General features: G+C 39.8%; 1 protein-coding gene across 2 annotated transcripts in view; it reads right to left on the reverse strand.

Moving 5' to 3' along the window:
* Positions 1-18,608, reverse strand: part of LOC124794141 (serine/threonine-protein kinase VRK1) — a 286,964-nt gene that overhangs the window by 147,793 nt on the left and 120,563 nt on the right. For both annotated transcript variants that reach the window (XM_047258076.1, XM_047258075.1), the window contains exon 4: positions 16,802-16,871. In XM_047258076.1, the coding sequence (XP_047114032.1) occupies positions 16,802-16,871 (70 nt within the window). The remainder of the gene's footprint in view (positions 1-16,801; positions 16,872-18,608) is intronic.

The raw sequence follows: 18,608 nt of genomic DNA on the forward strand, positions 1-18,608 counted from the left end.
AGAGGTTAGACAATGCAGTAGAGAATTACCCTCTTGACAAAATATAGAACAGTCACATAAAATCAATATGCTCCCTACAACTTGTCTGCCTCAACAGGACAGATAGATGTACTTCAGGGGTAACGTCGTCGAAAGGTTATTAGCCCAGACTAATATTTGGCCCCTGAAGAGGCACAGCAGTCTTTTTGGTAGTTGCTGGGCCAAGAGTCTGGATAATTAACTAACCTGACTAACACTAACCAACATAGCCTTGCCTGCAAGGGAAAGGCCCATCATGTTACAAGTTCCCCTTACATTCAGAAGGATGTTGTTAGTGAAAGAAAAATCAATAACTAATAAAGAAAAAAAATATCTGGCATTCTATGGGCCAGAGTATGAAATATAAGAACAGTTAACTGAGTAAGTAGGTTTAATTACAAAAAAGACAATAGGAGTTTGTGTTGCAGCCTACTTCCATGTCATTCAATCTGCACATTGCGCCAATAAATGCAGGCTAACAATAACAAGTACAGACTTTCTGGGGAGGGGGCTGGAGGGGAAGGGGGGGGGGAGGAAAGAGAGAGAGAGAGAGAGAGAGAGAGAGAGAGAGAGAGAGAGAGAGAGAGAGAGAGAGAGAGAGAGAGAGGGGGGGGGGGGGGACGCATCTAATATAAATTTAAGTACAAAGGACTTGATGCGGTCATCTTGCAACTGAGTAATACATTCATAAAGCAAGCATCTGCTTCAGTTGTAACGAGAATTTATTTATTATCTGCATGACCAGTTTTAAAGCATTATAGCTTCATTCTCAATTAATTAAAAACAATCATATAAGCATGGCAGTTGGGCCAGTTAGTATGGAAAGTCAACCTCCCACCCTCCCATATGTAAAGGAACTACAAGCAGGTTACAGAGCACATCGCCGGGGCCAACCAGGAAAGCAGCGAAACAAGAACAATGACTAAGTTACACAAACTTGGGACTCATCTTATGTGACTGCAATGTGTAAACTTATGTTTCTGAATAAATCAAGGAAGTTTAACGACATTGAACAGTGATATATGTTCAAAGAGGAAATCCGAACAACCGAATCAAATATGTGATCAGTGTTTGACTTCTTGAGGGTCCGCATAGCAAAATACCATAGTACGAGAGCCACCATTCCAGAGAAAGGTGTATTGAGGAAGTACCTCGAGTCTGGCCTTAATATTTCAATTATTTATACAGCACATGTAACAGTCTGTAGGAAGAAGGCAGACAGAGGTATTCCCAAAACAAAGTTTACATGGAAGAGGCAACAGCAATCACTATGAACTTCCACAAGTGCCATGTGACATTAAGTCTTACCAATGGACAGTCATATAACTTCCTTAAGTCATGAACATTTAACGTAACTATTCACAATATTCCACCCACCAACCACACAATTTGGAACCAGGCAGTTGGTGGTGAGGTGGTAATGAAATAGCTTTCTGTCTGTTAAAATTGGCTGAAGATCATCTTGAACACAAACAATGATTTTATCTATCGTCAGCTAAGTTAGCTACCCTAAATAAACATCAAACTGCAATTGTGTGTCCTTTTTCCGCATTACCTAATCTGAAACAAATTAAATCCAAAAATCTCCATAAAGCGCATCCCCATCCCCCCCCCCCCCCCCCCCCCCCCACACACACACACACACACACACACACACACGCGCGCGCGCGAGATCGACAGCATTCATTCTGTCAGAGAGAAAACTGATATTCCACATGTGATAATGGTAGAATCCTCCTCATTTTCAAAGTGGAATGGCTCAAATACTGTGCGGATAGAGTTATACCTTACAAGGCAGAGTTTACAGATTGTAGCTTTCAATAAATGGACTTCAGATTGCACTGCAGAGTTCCTCTGCAACTTACAGTCATTCATAAACAGGGTGTATATGTGGACAAGGAAAATAAATTCCCAGATTTCCTGGTTAAAAATACACTTTCTTCTGGGTAAAAACACTTTTCCTGTGTTAAGTGACAGTATATTTTCCCTCAGAACTTATCAATCCTTTGAATGGTTATGGTTTTATACACGGGCATAGAATTTTCCGGCACTTTAGAAAACGAAATTCAGGGAAAAAGACACGTTTTGGAAATATCTTTGATGTGCAGCAACATGTACGCTGCATATTTTCGTATTACGAAAGTATACACTGGAATTCCACCAATCACCGCATGTTACTTTCCGAATCATTGAAATCAAGATTGCGATGCGCTTTTGTATGCCAGCCGATGACAGTGGATATTCACGTGATGTATGTAGTCAGCCAACAGCAACATCCACGTTAACTAGCACGAACACACAAACAGGGAAAGTTAATAGTTTAAATTAATATACATAGTGTTGCTACAAGAAAAGCAAAGCTTTCACATATAATACTGGTCTGTAAGATTAATACGCTGCAAGAGAAGCTAAGCTTTCGCATATGATGTTGATCTTCTTTGGCACGAGAGTCAAACGCTCTGTGATTTAAGAAATTCATGGTACATTCTCTCACATAGTTCAACTTACGTAAAAACGATATTTACTTTGAAAGTAACGCTTTTCAAACCACCATTCGCAATATATTCCCGCGGCTTGTTTTGAAATAGGTTCGTTTCAGTAGTTGCTAGAGAGCGCAGATAACAGGCAACACCGCGCTTGCACAGCTACCATGACGTCGGAAGCCCGTCTGTACGACATGTAAAACATTGAAAGATCATACATTATGTCATAAAAGAAACAAAACATCAGAGGATACTCAAAGAGCATCGGAATTTCGTGAACCATACTAAAATGTGCACATTTAAAGTGCATACTTAAAGCGCACATTCGAATGTCTAGATTCCCAATGAAGTAGACCTCGAACTGATATTAAGCTTTTCAGTGTGGTTTTCGGGATGTAAATTTTCATGAAGCACCAGTACCGTATTATATCATGTTTGATTCTTTATTATGGCATAATGCCATACATGCTGAAAGATGAAAACATGCACTTTAAATGCAGCGAACAGTTGAAACTAGCCAGTACTGTGGAATTAAACATTTTGTTTCAAATACATTGACTGACTCTTCGGAAAAGGTTAATAAAAGTCAAATTTCTTAAGCAAACAGACAAAAATAACTTCACTGTTCTGCAAGGCGATTAATGCTTGAGTGTCAGAAAGGCGTAAATAAAATAAAATCTGAAACCATATTTTAGCCTTCCGTAATTATGTCAATGTATTTTAATTCACTCGATAGCTTCCAGCCACATCTGACGTAAGAGTAAACGAAGGGGAAACAGCAAAATCACTAAATGTAAAAACTGGTCACGTGGAGACTACCCAGTATAACTCAGACTGCTCTGCGCCTCTGCGTATCAGCCCCGGATGTACGATATTTGCTAACCGAGCAAACACTAAAAAATAAAAAAAAATCGAATTTTCAAAAATGTGTTCATCTTGTAGCGCACATCTTTCTGAAAAGTATGAAACATAAAACATATGTATTCGAGGAAATATAAGACATGTTATTTGGTCTTAAGTGTGCCAAAATGCAGTGCCACGCCTCTTCATACAGCGTTCCTCTACCCCAAGTCACTGTATTTTGTTCTGTAGAATTGAAACGTGTATATTTTGTACTGGATGCAATCAAACTATATTCAGGACAGTGGAAATTGAAATGTCCTGTGGTGCCTCTCCTGCTCCCAGTCTGCCGGTATGATAGCCTGCCCCTCTTTTTTTTTTAAAAAATAAAATAAAATTTCTCGCAATTAACAGCGAATGGGATTATTTGTACTCGGGAGAACAAGAACTCTTCAGAAAATTTGCACTCTTTATTGCCTATTAGCTAATAACTTGCTGTTTTGTGTGACATAAAATTAAATACAGGATACATAAAACCAATAAAGTCAAGAGACAAGCAAGAAATTACACATTTCTTCAATCCTTAGCTCCTAGCATTTTTTCTCTTTCTAATCTTGCTACAGCTTCACATGGCATGTTTTCCTTTCTGGGAAAGAATCTATTACCTCATCAAAGATTGTCAAACGTTTTGCTACATGAAAAATCGAAATGTCGTTATCTAATACTGAAAAACCTGTTAATACAAATAATACCCAAGATTGGTGTGGTTACTCGATCTGATTATGTCTATTTTGTCACTGTCTGCTAGATAAAACAAAATAGGCCTTTCTAATATTGCAGCAATTTTGCAACCCACCAAATAAACGAGACTGTTTTGGCACAAATGGTCATTTTTATAACACGACGGAATATAATTCACGAAGTACCAATATCAAATGCCTATTAGACTTACTACAAGCAAAAAGCTGTACGTTGGGAAACAGTTTCACATTTCATTCATACGCACCAGTTTCTCAAGCATGGGATAAGTAGTATTGCGAAATTTTCAAATAAACTTGGAAACGTTTTATTCTTCCATAATTTGTGTGATGTCCCCGTTTCTTCTCCTTCCTCGTTGTAACAAACAATCTTGACATCACCAATTCTGTAGCTATTCCTGCCATTGTCAAAACTTGCTCGCCAATTAACTTCACTAACCCTGCCAGAATCACAGGTTTAGTAATCCCACGATTATTCTCTGGTTAGGCCTTGTTACATGTCCGTACAACACGTTTTCCGTGTTACTTCCAGAATAGAACTTAAGCGGCTGCTAGCCGGGGACTGTACAACTGATTTTTGCTAGTGTCGATATCTGGCCAAAACAATTTTTCTTGGATACACCGAGAAGATAATACATAATATTTCTCACCTGTTATTCATGTTGGTCGTTTATTTCCAGTCTGGTAGTCTGAATCCATGGATTTCGCTAGCAATTAGAACAACACTGATCATTCACCAACCCAACCACATTAGCGTTCATTCGTTCGGCTTTAATCCGCCCAGATCGTATAGCCCCGTCCCCTTTTGTCTGCAGAAAGTTTATTTCTAGATGCGACGAGGATTCTCCTGACAGAGACATCACGTACACTACGCACGCATTCAAAAATCAACTTCAGTTTCATTCAGAAATGTACTTAAAATGTGTTCAGTAAAGCTAAAAAACCAACAGGAATGCGCTTCAAAATCATATGAATAATCGATTTGTGAAACAAGTTTTTTTTCCTCCGGAATATGAATTTGGCGCCCTGTTTTCTTGTTGGAACTAGCTGCTTGCTGTGACTGCTTGCACAGCCAACAGCCACATTCCTACGTCCAGAATCAGGAGAATCTACTACTCAAACGCGACTCAACTGCGCATGCTAAAACGAATCTGACTTCACGCTCAGTGGAGGCAATTTGTTGTTATGAAGCATTGCATAGTCTTCCTAAGGCCTTTGACACATTTTGCTGTTGGCAGACGCTTGCATGAGCACTGTGTGTCATCGTATATGGCGCATTTCCTTTTCAATTTATTTTCGATTTTTTTCTCTAGTTTATGTTTTATTGTTGAAGTATTATTCTGCAGTAGTATCCTTTCTTAGGTAATATCCTATGTTAGAGTCTTGGCTCTTACCAGTCAAAATTACAAAAATTTAACAGAAAACTAAAACAATGAAAAATTCCCGGGTTTTTCCCGGTTTACTGCCAGATAAAAAATTCCCGGGTTTTTCCCGGATCTCCCAGGTCGTATACACCCTGATAAAGTACTTCTGCGAGCAATGTCCGTAAGTGATGCTAAGTAGGAAACCTTCAAATCTCTTTTCAAAGGATCCTACAACAATAAACAGAATTTTGCAGAGCTTTACCCTGCGAAGATAAGGATGTAATCATTCTGAAAGTTAGTAAGAGTCATGCATTGTTGGAATGCTCATTGCAATGCAAGACAGCGCCCTGTTACATTTCAGGAGAATAAATTTGCAATCTGTGTTGTACTACTAAATAAAAACTATTTGGGCCAGTAAACAATTTATTAAAACATGTCACAGTCCCAAAAGGGTTTTCCATATTCCTTTGTGGAATAAATGTGTACATTGCATTGTTTGGCTCCTGGTAAAAAAATAAAAAAAATCATGGTTATATTCTGGCGCAATGTTTAGTAATATATAGTTCCTTATTCCAATAACTGAAAGTCAGTTTTATCATACATGCATGACCTGAGCAATTCAAAATAATGTGACACAAGGGTTATTCAAACACAAAAATATATGTACTGTTCATGCAGTTTATGGAGCCACCCAACAATGTAAAGCTAGAAAGCTCAAATACTAAGAGTCTGGGCATTTTGGAAGCTTGGAAAAGAAAGAGCACACAAAGCTATTATAGTATTGTGAAGCCATATAGCATGAATTCATAGCACACTGTGGTTCTCAACAATGAGTTCAGTTTTATGGCTTGTGTTGTACAGATTCTTTTAGTGTCATGATTCACAAGCAACCCATGAGTGTGTTTTTTATTAGGCTTACGGAACATGGCAGTAGAGGGGGAAGATGCTGCAGGCAACATATTGAACCCTCCTCCTGCTATAGAAGATGAGGGAAAGTGATGGAAATGACTTCCTGGGAAATATATCCTAAAGCAGTACATAAACCTGGGTCTTTGAAATTAGTAAAGAAAACTTGCATTTTGGATATACCGTAAATGGCTAGGTGAACAGCAGTCAAGGTATTACTATGGATAATGAAAAGACTCTTTGATGTGTATGTTTATAAGGGTCATAGCATACAGGTATGTAATTTGAAGATTACTTTTGTAAATCAAGAAAGGTCACAGGTTACAAGTGAAATAAAAGTATTTTTTATTTTTTTAATTTTTTTTTTACTATAATGTATGAAAGGTTTATAAGGAGTTTGTTGAGTAGATCTGTTGAATCATAGGTAAAGGTAGGCAACAGCTCTTCAGATACCACAACTGTATACAAAATGTTTCTCTACAGCAGGAGTGCTCAACCTTTTTAGGTTTGATATCTACTACATAACATTTAGTCTATTTAGAAATCTACAGACTTAAAAATTTGTAAAGGTTTAATCACAATATTACACTATAACCAAAATAAACCATTACACAAAATACATAAAAGGTAATTTTCTTTAAATCAAAAGTTGTAGGCCTACTACTCTACTGATACTGGACCAAACAAATCTGTGTAATGAGCAAGACTGTGTCGAATTGTTCATTAAAAGCCTTGCAGTTCGCGAAATCTGTCTAAATTCCAATCAAATTGAGTGGTTCGACACCCTTCATGATTTCCTAGTAGAAATTCATCTTACTTTGGATGAAAATGTCAAGAACAAAATAAGCAATATTTGAAGGTATTTGGAAAGATTTTGAAGACTTTCCCTGCTCTATCTAGTATAGTAATAACAACTGGATTGACAATTGCTTGGAAAAGACAATAATTTTGGAATCCACATGAAGTGTAAATGAAATGAGCAGGTACTAGAAACTTCCAGTGACTATGTTACAGAAAATACATCTTTGTCACTGACAGGTTTCTGGTTAAGCTTAAAGACAAGAGTTTCCAATGCTATCAAATAAAGTGGTACCAAGGTCATTACCTGCCTCATCTACATATCTGTGTAAAAGGCTTTTCCTTCTTACACATGAATAAAAAATAAATCCAGAATCTAACTTCACAGTGAAAGTAATTTTAAAACGACCTTCTGTGGTTCGTTTCAAAGTTATGTCACACATAAAGCAGGTGGATCCTCCTAAACAAATTTCGAGGAAGCATTGAGCCAGTTAATTTCATAATGAAAACTTTTAGATTAACAGAGAAGTGTAAACTACTTTAATATTGAATGCTAGACCTACCAACTGTCTAAAGATTTTACCTGCCCTTTTGATTCATTACAGGTGAAATGTGAAACATTATAAAACTGTTAGGGCTATTAAGCCATTTGCACTGAATTCAATTACTTCCACGTTACAGTGCATACCTTTTTGTGTTACATCCATCATTTTACATTACGTGTTTTTTTCGTTGTGGAGGATCAAGAACACCCTGTTTCTAGCGTATCAAACCTTCATGATTCTCAAAGGAGTGCAGATGATTCAAAAAGCAATTCTGCACGTGTATGACCAGCTCATTCCTGCGTTCCCATTGCTGTCTGTTTCCTTGCTGTGCTGAGCCCTGTTGACACCTGGGCTTGGCGGCACCCACAGTACGGGCAACAGGACGGATCGGTCGGCCACAGATGGGTTTGGGCGGGTAAATGTGGCGCAGTGTGCGTCTCTGGTTGTGACTACAGCCATTATGAAATACATGAAATGTATTGGCAGTTGCGAATACAAACAACCATCAGGGAAAAACAATAATGAAAACTTGTGTTGGACCAGGACCCTCACCCAGATTTTTCACTTTACGCGAGCTGTCACCTTAACCACTTTAGCTATCCATGCGTGACTCATGGCCAGGCCCGAACTGCCACATGTTATATTTACTGTGTCACAACCTGTACTCATACACAGAGTACCTAATTTCTATACAGGGAAGAGCATTGTAATTGAAAGTCGCTACCTGGTGTTGGCGGATACATACAATATTGCAGTGCCTGCACTGCTAAGAATAATGCTGCAATATTCCTTCAGAAATTTGTGCATTCATCTGAAAGATCTGACTCATACCGCCGTGGCAATAGACCGGTCGATTGCGACCAATGGGTTGAGAACCCTTGCTCCAGAGTGCATTTCATCTGATATACGTACATGTTGGTTCACAAAGAGTAAAAGGTCAATTTAATATTATCATAATTGCATATTGGGACTTGATTAGTCTATTAGAGGAGAACAGGGACATCTTACTTTTCGTGGGCGAGTGTCAGGGAAACACTAACGGTGTGTTACACATAAAGGAGTGTTTGTTGTAAAACTGCAAAACAAGTAGCAAAGTACTCTAAATATGACTCAGTATTAACAGCTGTAGGCACAAAAAAAATCTTTAAAAAATACCAGTAATATCAAGTAAATAGTAAACTCATAGAGTTGCCACAAGTTTCCCCAAATGAAATTCCCTGATATTTCCCATTCTGTATTTTTAAACATGTTATTAACTGTTTTTTATAGCTGCTCTAAACTTTGTGCTATGTATTTAAAATTTTCTGGCAACATCATCGTCTGAATTTACTCACGTACAACTCACCCAAATGACCACATGATGTGATCGCACAATGGCTAAAAATGCAACGGAATCCACAGCTTGATTCACTTCGAAAGATTCTTTCGTGGTTTTGAAAGGTACTTTTGTTTTAGGTGCTGCAGCTGTCTTGCGATTTTTTTGTGCCACTATGGCTTATATGTCGACATAAGGTGCTAACAAAGTACTAAGACAAAATTTGCAAGATGCTATTGTGTCACTGACAAAAATTCTTTCTAAACAGTTTGAAAACTTACTATCACACAGCCATTCAGCACGACATTTCTGGGCATACTGTGCCTTTACTTTAGCCATGTTTAGCACTAAAATATATCCAGTGATGTAAAAAACACACATTAACACCAGCACTGTAGGTATATTCAATGCATGCCGCTGCAGATTTATTCATACTAGAAGATGTAACAATACAGGAACGAGAACAGAATACTGTGTATTATAAATGTTTAGGTGATAAATTCAAGAGCTAGTAGACATTAATAAATTACATAGTGCTATTTTCTGCAAGTTGAATGGATCAAGTGATTTTTAAAAGTAATTTTACCGTAAAACCACCCTAATATGTTTTAAGATCTGCCATAATTCCAACTAGCCATTACACAGGTACTCAAAACCACCAGATTTAGTGGGAAAACCACTAACTTGGTAGCACTGGTACAGTCACAACCATCAAACGCAAATCCAAACAGAGTACAAAACTGAGCAATATGAGTATACATTCTAAAAAATGTACAGGAAAGAGGAAAAAGTACAGCCTATAGCATGTCACGCATGGCTTCCTGATTTCTACGAACTCTGAGGAGGACAGCAATTAAAAAGACTAATAAGCAAAGGACCTTCCACAATTGCCCAAAAACTGAAATGGGTTTTCAAAACAAGTGTCACATATTTGATGATCATTAGCTAAAAATCTGGAAAAATAATGGAATAATCTAGGGGCAGGAGAAAAAGCAGAAAATCAGGAGTCTGCCGCTTAAATCAGGAGAGTTGGAAGGTATGTGCTAGCACAGTAAGAACAGTGGTTTTCAATAGATGGGTATGTTTGCTTTCAGAACGCATGCTCATTGAAAAAGGAATTAATGAGATCAGCCACCTCATCAAAAGAGGAGCACAAAGAACAGAAGCATCTGGAAAGTAGGGTGACGAGGCGTACCTTGCCGATCTTCCCTCTTCACTGAAAAACCAGTGGAAAGCTTCCACAATGAATGGCAAAACTTGACATTAGAAAATGATAGGTTACATCAAGCTATGCAAGAGTATGTCGAAAATGGCAAAGTCTGTCACTCACTTAAGTGTCATTATTATGCACAACTAAAAAGTCATGGTAAAAAAATAATGCAGCCATTGAAGATAAAATCCCATTAAGGTCAGTGAGATGATGTGCAGCCTTTAAGAGTCTATGCATCACTTAACAGTTGTAGCACTTCATTTACCAAGCACTGACAAAAATGTGAATGTCCGCTGTCTTTTGATTGATGTGACTGCCTCGGAGTGCTTAGCTCCTTCCACATGTATGATTTTGGCCATCTCCCCCAAGGTTGCTGAGAGCAAAAGACTTGATTCATACTGTGCAATATGTCTGGAATTCTGATGTCTTGTGGGCCTTGATGACCTCAAACCTCCAGTCACTCAGCCATTCATCACTGAATTCCACCTTTCTTGGTTTCACCATGATGTACTACTAGAGCACTGCAGGAGTTGCCACATGACAGAGGATGCAAAGTTGTTTGTTGCCAACACTCCTGCAACAATCAAAGGCTGGTGCACCTTTGAAAGTGAGATGTCGCACAAAAAAAACCCATTTTCCTGACGAGTCATGGATGTTTCTGTCGGATTCTTTGATACCTTCAACTCCTGCCTCTGTGTTTGTGGAGGCCAGACATTGAGACTGTACCTGCAGAATGCGAGAATGAAAAATTCACAGCATCCCTCATGACTCAAACAGTCAGAGTTATTGAAACGAGGTTTCGGCAAATGATAGCATGGAAATATCTGAGTATTTTTCTACATAAGCATGTGGAATTTTTTTATCTACCGCATTATATGAGTAACTGTAGACTTATGTAACGGAATGATGCAATTTTTTAAAATCTTCGATAGCTGCTGAAATGAGACCTAGTGTGGCTTTGCACCAAGATAAGTTAAGAAATTACACATTTGTTTTTATACCAAAAATGTGATTTTTCATAAGCTTATGACCAGGATTCTATCAACTGCAAGTGCATTAGGATGTTAGCGAAGTGACACTGTGCAAACTACACTTTATTTTGCCGAAGGAACTAAATTTTAACAAGGAAAGAAGAGAAATTTAGCTGTTATTTGAAATTTGCCATTTCTGAGTGGGTGGTTTTCAAGAAACAGCAAGTTTTAGTTGCTACAAACATAATGAAAGGGCTGGACCAATGATGATATTGAAAAACATACAATTGTACCATGAAATACCTTATTTCTGAGAATTGACACCTGAAGATTACACAAAAGAGGTTGTAAAACGTAAGGTGTACAAAGAGATGGTTGAAAAAAATTCTAGACTGTATTCCAACTGCGCACCACAGTGTTAGTTATTATAAAGCAGCTATGGACAATATTGTCCATACCTGCTTTATTATAACTAAATGTATTTTAAATCCATCTTTGCAGCTACAGTGCACAAAACAATAGAGCCAAACAAGGAAATATCTATTAAAAAAAAAAAAGGGCACGTGGCGTTTCCTGATGTGAGCAAAAATTACTAAGACCAATATCTTTTGTAACAACCTGTTTTTAGGTAGAAAAAGCAAGACAAATGGTATGTGTGTTTCATTAAGAACACTGATGTTATTTTATTTCAATAAAAGAAAATACATTAATGATATGAATATAATAGAGGGAAACATTCCACGTGGGAAAAATATATCTAAAAAGAAAGATGATGAAACTTACCAAACAAAAGCGCTGGCAGGTCGATAGACACACAAACAAACACAAACATACACACAAAATTCTAGCTTTCGCAACCAATGGTTGCCTCGTCAGGAAAGAGGGAAGGAGAAGGAAAGACAAAAGGATATGGGTTTTAAGGGAGAGGGTAAGGAGTCATTCCAATCCCGGGAGCGGAAAGACTTACCTTAGGGGGAAAAAAGGACAGGTATACACTCGCACACACACACATATCCATCCACACATACACATACAAATTGGTCTGTGTATGTGTGGATGGATATGTGTGTGTGTGTGCGAGTGTATACCTGTCCTTTTTTCCCCCTAAGGTAAGTCTTTCCGCTCCCGGGATTGGAATGACTCCTTACCCTCTCCCTTAAAACCCATATCCTTTTGTCTTTCCTTCTCCTTCCCTCTTTCCTGACGAGGCAACCATTGGTTGCGAAAGCTAGAATTTTGTGTGTATGTTTGTGTTTGTTTGTGTGTCTATCGACCTGCCAGCGCTTTTGTTTGGTAAGTTTCATCATCTTTCTTTTTAGATATAAAGAAAATACATTTATTGATAAAAACACACATTTCCTTGGAGTCTTAAGACAGATTTAAAATACCTTCACTGATTTCAGAAATAACCTCAGAAAAAAGCAGGCCTCTTGAAAGAAGTGTGTAAGGCAGGAATAAGTTGTGTAAACCAACTCTATAGGTGACCACCAATAAATTGTTGGTTCTACTACGTTTGCTATTGTTAGTTATTACCTACTGTGTTATGTCTAATATTTTGTACGTATTGTGTGATTTTTCTCTCGAGAAATATGTAAGTACATAGCGTACAAATCACCAGCGACTGCTGAAATTTTCTTCTTCTTTTCGCCCATACTTTTTAACATATAAACTACTTTAAATGCCGAAATGTAGTCGAATAAATAAAATGTCTATTAAACCTCACACTGTGCAATGTACTAGCTGTCAGAAGGTCTTAATTCCTGAAATTTATTGCCCATGGCCTGTGGCCTGCCAAGGAGCACCACAGTCCTGGGTTCATGGATAAACCACAAAAATCCGCCGCACTATGTCACACACAAACAGACATGGCTGCGAGCAGATCAGTGAGACTAGATCCGATGTGCAGGCCCTGTAAATTAGTGGGAAATGATGGGCTTTAGATTGGCGGGCCTGATCTGCTAGACACACCCACAGAAATGGGCTGTGGTTTAGGCCTGTCATTGAAATCCACTTGTGTGGCCAGCTATTCACAACTCATAGACATCATGTTGATGAAATGAGACAGGGGTGATCAATCCATGCAACAGATAACTTGTGCGAATACTCTGAGAATCAATAACAATGAGGATAGGTAGCAGCTCTCCATAAAGATGATCGCTGAGCGACAGACAGGCACACAGAAAAGACAATCGCACTCTCACAACTAAATTTTCAGCCACAGCCTGTCAGAAAACGAGAGCGCACACGCATTTAAACAGTCACTCATGCACACATGTCCGACGTCTGTGTCTATGGTCTATGAGAATCAGATCCACACAAACCACTCTTCACACCTCCCTGCCCCTCACTGGCACTTGCTACACTACAGGCAAGAAATGGTGGCAGCACCGGCTGCCTATCTCAGTAAACAAACCATTTCATCTACTGAGACAAAAATGAAATTTTTCCAGTGTTCTTTTCACACTTCCCTCACATGTTTGAAATTTCCTGATATCCAGAACTTGTAGCAACCCTGAAGCTACTAACTGTGGATAAACATCGGATCTATGCTACACTGGAAAAGGCAGCAGCTTTTTTTCCCCCCAAAATTCTTTCTTTCTGATTTAGTTTATTAATTTTAAATAGCATAAGTATGCATAGTATTAAGCAGTATAATGATAGTTTATGGTTAATATTGTACACAAATTAAGTTTATATGATTTCCAAGTGTAAATCTATCATATTTAGTTGATTTTTCAGGCCAAAATCTCTTTTCTTATACCATCCATTATGAATCATTCATTTATTTCTCAGACATGTATCTAGTAATAACTCACCTTCCTCATTTCTGTGATCTTCTCCATGGCTTACTATGAATGCTTCATATCCTCTTTCATCATTCCAAACACTAGCATTAAAGTCTCCTACATAATCACAATCTTGTTAGATGTAACAGCACCTTCCAGAATACTGATAACATCACTTATGATGTGGAATATATTTTATGAGGGGGTTACCCCCTGATGCAGAGAGGTTTAGAGTAGCAGGATGCGTCCAAGGATATGGAAAGCACCTGTGGCACACTTGCACAAGTTCAAACAAAATAAATACACTCCTGGAAATGGAAAAAAGAACACATTGACACCGGTGTGTCAGACCCACCATACTTGCTCCGGACACTGCGAGAGGGCTGTACAAGCAATGATCACACGCACGGCACTGCGGACACACCAGGAACCGCGGTGTTGGCCGTCGAATGGCGCTAGCTGCGCAGCATTTGTGCACCGCCGCCGTCAGTGTCAGCCAGTTTGCCGTGGCATACGGAGCTCCATCGCAGTCTTTAACACTGGTAGCATGCCGTGACAGCGTGGACGTGAACCGTATATGCAGTTGACGGACTTTGAGCGAGGGCGTACAGTGGGCGTGCGGGAGGCCGGGTGGACATACCGCCGAATTGCTCAACACGTGGGGCGTGAGGTCTCCACAGTACATCGATGTTGTCGCCAGTGGTCGGCGGAAGGTGCACGTGCCCGTCGACCTGGGACCGGACCGCAGCGACGCACAGATGCACGCCAAGACCGTAGGATCCTACGCAGTGCCGTAGGGGACCGCACCGCCACTTCCCAGCAAATTAGGGACACTGTTGCTCCTGGGGTATCGGCGAGGACCATTCGCAACCGTCTTCATGAAGCTGGGCTACAGTCCCGCACACCGTTAGGCCGTCTTCCGCTCACGCCCCAACATCGTGCAGCCCGCCTCCAGTGGTGTCGCGACAGGCGTGAATGGAGGGACGAATGGAGACGTATCGTCTTCAGCGATGAGAGTCGCTTCTGCCTTGGTGCCAATGATGGTCGTATGCGTGTTTGGCGCCGTGCAGGTGAGCGCCACAATCAGGACTGCATACGACCGAGGCACACAGGGCCAACACCCGGCATCATGGTGTGGGGAGCGATCTCCTACACTGGCCGTATACCACTGGTGATCGTCGAGGGGACACTGAATAGTGCACGGTACATCCAAACCGTCATCGAACCCATCGTTCTACCATTTCTAGACCGGCAAGGGAACTTGCTGTTCCAACAGGACAATGCACGTCCGCATGTATCCCGTGCCACCCAACGTGCTCTAGAAGGTGTAAGTCAACTACCCTGGCCAGCAAGATCTCCGGATCTGTCCCCCATTGAGCATGTTTGGGACTGGATGAAGCGTCGTCTCACACGGTCTGCACGTCCAGCACGAACGCTGGTCCAACTGAGGCGCCAGGTGGAAATGGCATGGCAAGCCGTTCCACAGGACTACATCCAGCATCTCTACGATCGTCTCCATGGGAGAATAGCAGCCTGCATTGGTGCGAAAGGTGGATATACACTGTACTACTGCCGACATTGTGCATGCTCTGTTGCCTGTGTCTATGTGCCTGTGGTTCTGTCAGTGTGATCATGTGATGTATCTGACCCCAGGAATGTGTCAATAAAGTTTCCCCTTCCTGGGACAATGAATTCACGGTGTTCTTATTTCAATTTCCAGGAGTGTAGATAAAATATGGGGTTTAGATAGATAATTATTTTGATTTTAATATTAGTTAACTGCTTTTAAGTACACGAGGCCTTTAAAAAGTAAATTACACACATTGTTTCACGTTAATACCATAACATAATCTGAGTGATACATTGTCAGAGGAGGGGCATATGTTCTGGGTTTCCTGCAGACATAGTTTTGTAAGTATAGTTAACAGGTGCATCACAATATGTGAGTAAAATGGTGTGACAACTGGACATGTACTCTGAAACTGAAGTAAACAGGACAGTGTGGTTATTGTGGGTGAAACATCCAAGTTGCAAACAGATTCCCTATGAAATTCTAGCAGTATATGGATCAAATGCTATGTCGTGTCCAGCTGCAGTGAAATGACCAAGACTGCACAGATGTAAATGATGGCGATCAGGTGAGAAAGGCCATCAACACTGACCACTGACAATGTCCAGGAAATCGAGGAACTAATTCCCAGCAATCACAGATCTTCCAATGATGAGGACCTTCATACAGCACTTCCTGAATGTATCCGTAACCAAGCAGCAGATTTCTATTGTTGAGGAACTGAATGATTGGTAGAACATTCTAATCGTTGTTTACAGAGACTTGGTGACTTGAAAAATAGTGTTGTGTATCAGAGTCACTTAGAAGCATACTGTAGCATTCAATCAAAGTTATTTGGCACGCCATAATAATTTGTAACTTGTTTTTTGAAGTCTCCTTCAATTAAACATACCATTACAATCCATTCCTCAGGAATGAGCATGGTCAAACTACTTTCATTCGTGTTAATAAGGTAAGTTAAAAATTTATGCAGCAGCTATTTTCTCGGGAATGATTCAACTGTATGAAATTTCAAATAAAAATAAACAAGGAAAACTGATCCATTGATCATAATAGTGCAACTATTTACTTACACAAACAGATTGATTGATCACAAAATTAATCAAGTATTTAAAAAAAACAGCTGATAAACTGTGTTAAAAAGGAAAATACCAATAGCAGTTAACAGGCACAAATTGTTGAGAGATCCCACAACAAAATGAAACACTGTTTACTTGTGCTGAATAATTCAACTTACTGTCTTTGGGCTTAGCCACTTTCATGTAGAAATGCATTTCAACAAACAAGGGACCATTTTCATGTGGTTCCTGCAAAAGAAATTACAAAGTTACAGTTTTACAGAAGTCTTTAATAGTAATAGCAGGAAAAGTGTAATCTTAATGTAATCTCTTTTTGTGACAGTGAAAATTATATCAACAGATTCATAGTTATGTTTTACAAAAACAGTTTTTTTCCAAGGCAGAAAAATTAAGGATCAGTTACTGTGCTTGTGGAATATGGGAATCATGACAGAACTGATAACACTAAGAAATTAATACCATGTCTTGAGGTCTGCCGGATTACTTCATTTGTTGTTTTTTTGTACTGAAAACGGGACTGTATTGACAAATCTTCGCAATGATCCCTCATAACAATCCAAAGCAACAAATTTTCTACTGGAGATGATGTAGCCTATTCCACCTAAAAGATAAACCAAGAGAAAATACAAGAATCATTTCTTCTTTGTAAAATAGAGGATGCCTCATGAAAGATGCCCAGGAGGTGTCCGCAGGTCGTGTGGCATGGCCACCAGCTGCTGCCACAGCCGCAACCACCACCACCACCACCACCACCATCACCATCACCCCCCCCCCCCCCCCCCCCCCCCCCCGCCTGACTGAGACACTAATTTGCTGGTAGTTGGCTGCGCACACACTTCCCCCGAGTTAAGAATAAACAATGTTGTCATTTGATTAACCTAAGCTTATATTTATTTACAAGAGGTGCTGAAAATGATGTATATCTGTGGTAAGAACAGCCTGACTTCTCCTAAACACATTAGCAAACTCACTAAGAATTCTGGCTGTTGAAAGCTGGGAAATGACTAGTCGAACCCCATCTTCCAACTCTTTGAGCGTGTGGAGACTTGTTGCATACACCTTGTCTTTTAACATTCCCCAAAGATAAAAACCACATGGATTTAGATTTGGAGAACGAGGAGGCCAGTCAACTATCCTATCATCAAACACACTTTGTATTGCTGTCATAGAAGCACTGGAAATGCATGGTCTTCCATTCTCCTGCATTAAATAACCATACATCTTTTTGTTAGGTGTTGGTTCTTGGGATGGTGTGGGTAGGGGAGAAAAAAGCTTGCCATATATTGTTCACATACCTGTCAGAACGGATTGCTTCGTGTAAAAATATTGGTCCAATAATTCGTCTTGCACTAATTGCACACCACACTCCTGTTTTCACAGGATGCAGAGGTTGTTGATGTAATTCATCAGGATTTTTGGAGCTCCACCGTCGATTGATCTGAGAATTTATGTACCCTTACCTGACACCCCCCCCCACCCCCCAAAAGAAAAACAAAAAAAAAAAAAAGAAAGCTGTATTTGTTTGTAAGTAATGCCTTCAAAGGAGTAGTAATTGTGGATTGAAGGTATTACCTACAAACAAATTCGGCGTACGGCTACGGGCACCTGCACCATGCTACAGGAATCCTTCCTAAACACCCAGAATCTTAAACCCCTCATCTGGTTCAGGTTTGTTGGTGACATATTTGTGATCTGGATTGAGGGTGAGGACATCCCATTCACATTTCTGTAGAACCTCAACAACTTCTCCCCGATTTCCTTGATCTGGTCCTACTCAACCAAACAAGCCACCTTCCTAGATGTTGACCTCCACCTCAAAGATCGCTACATAGGTATCTCCGTCCATATCAAACCTACAAACCACCAGCAATACCTACTTTGACAGCTGCCAGCCATTCCATGCCATACAGCCTAGCCACACATTGTCATTGCATCTGCGTTGACGAGCGCCCCCTCTCGAAATAT

Source organism: Schistocerca piceifrons, chromosome 1 (assembly GCF_021461385.2).
Source record: "Schistocerca piceifrons isolate TAMUIC-IGC-003096 chromosome 1, iqSchPice1.1, whole genome shotgun sequence".
NCBI lineage: Eukaryota > Metazoa > Arthropoda > Insecta > Orthoptera > Acrididae > Schistocerca > Schistocerca piceifrons.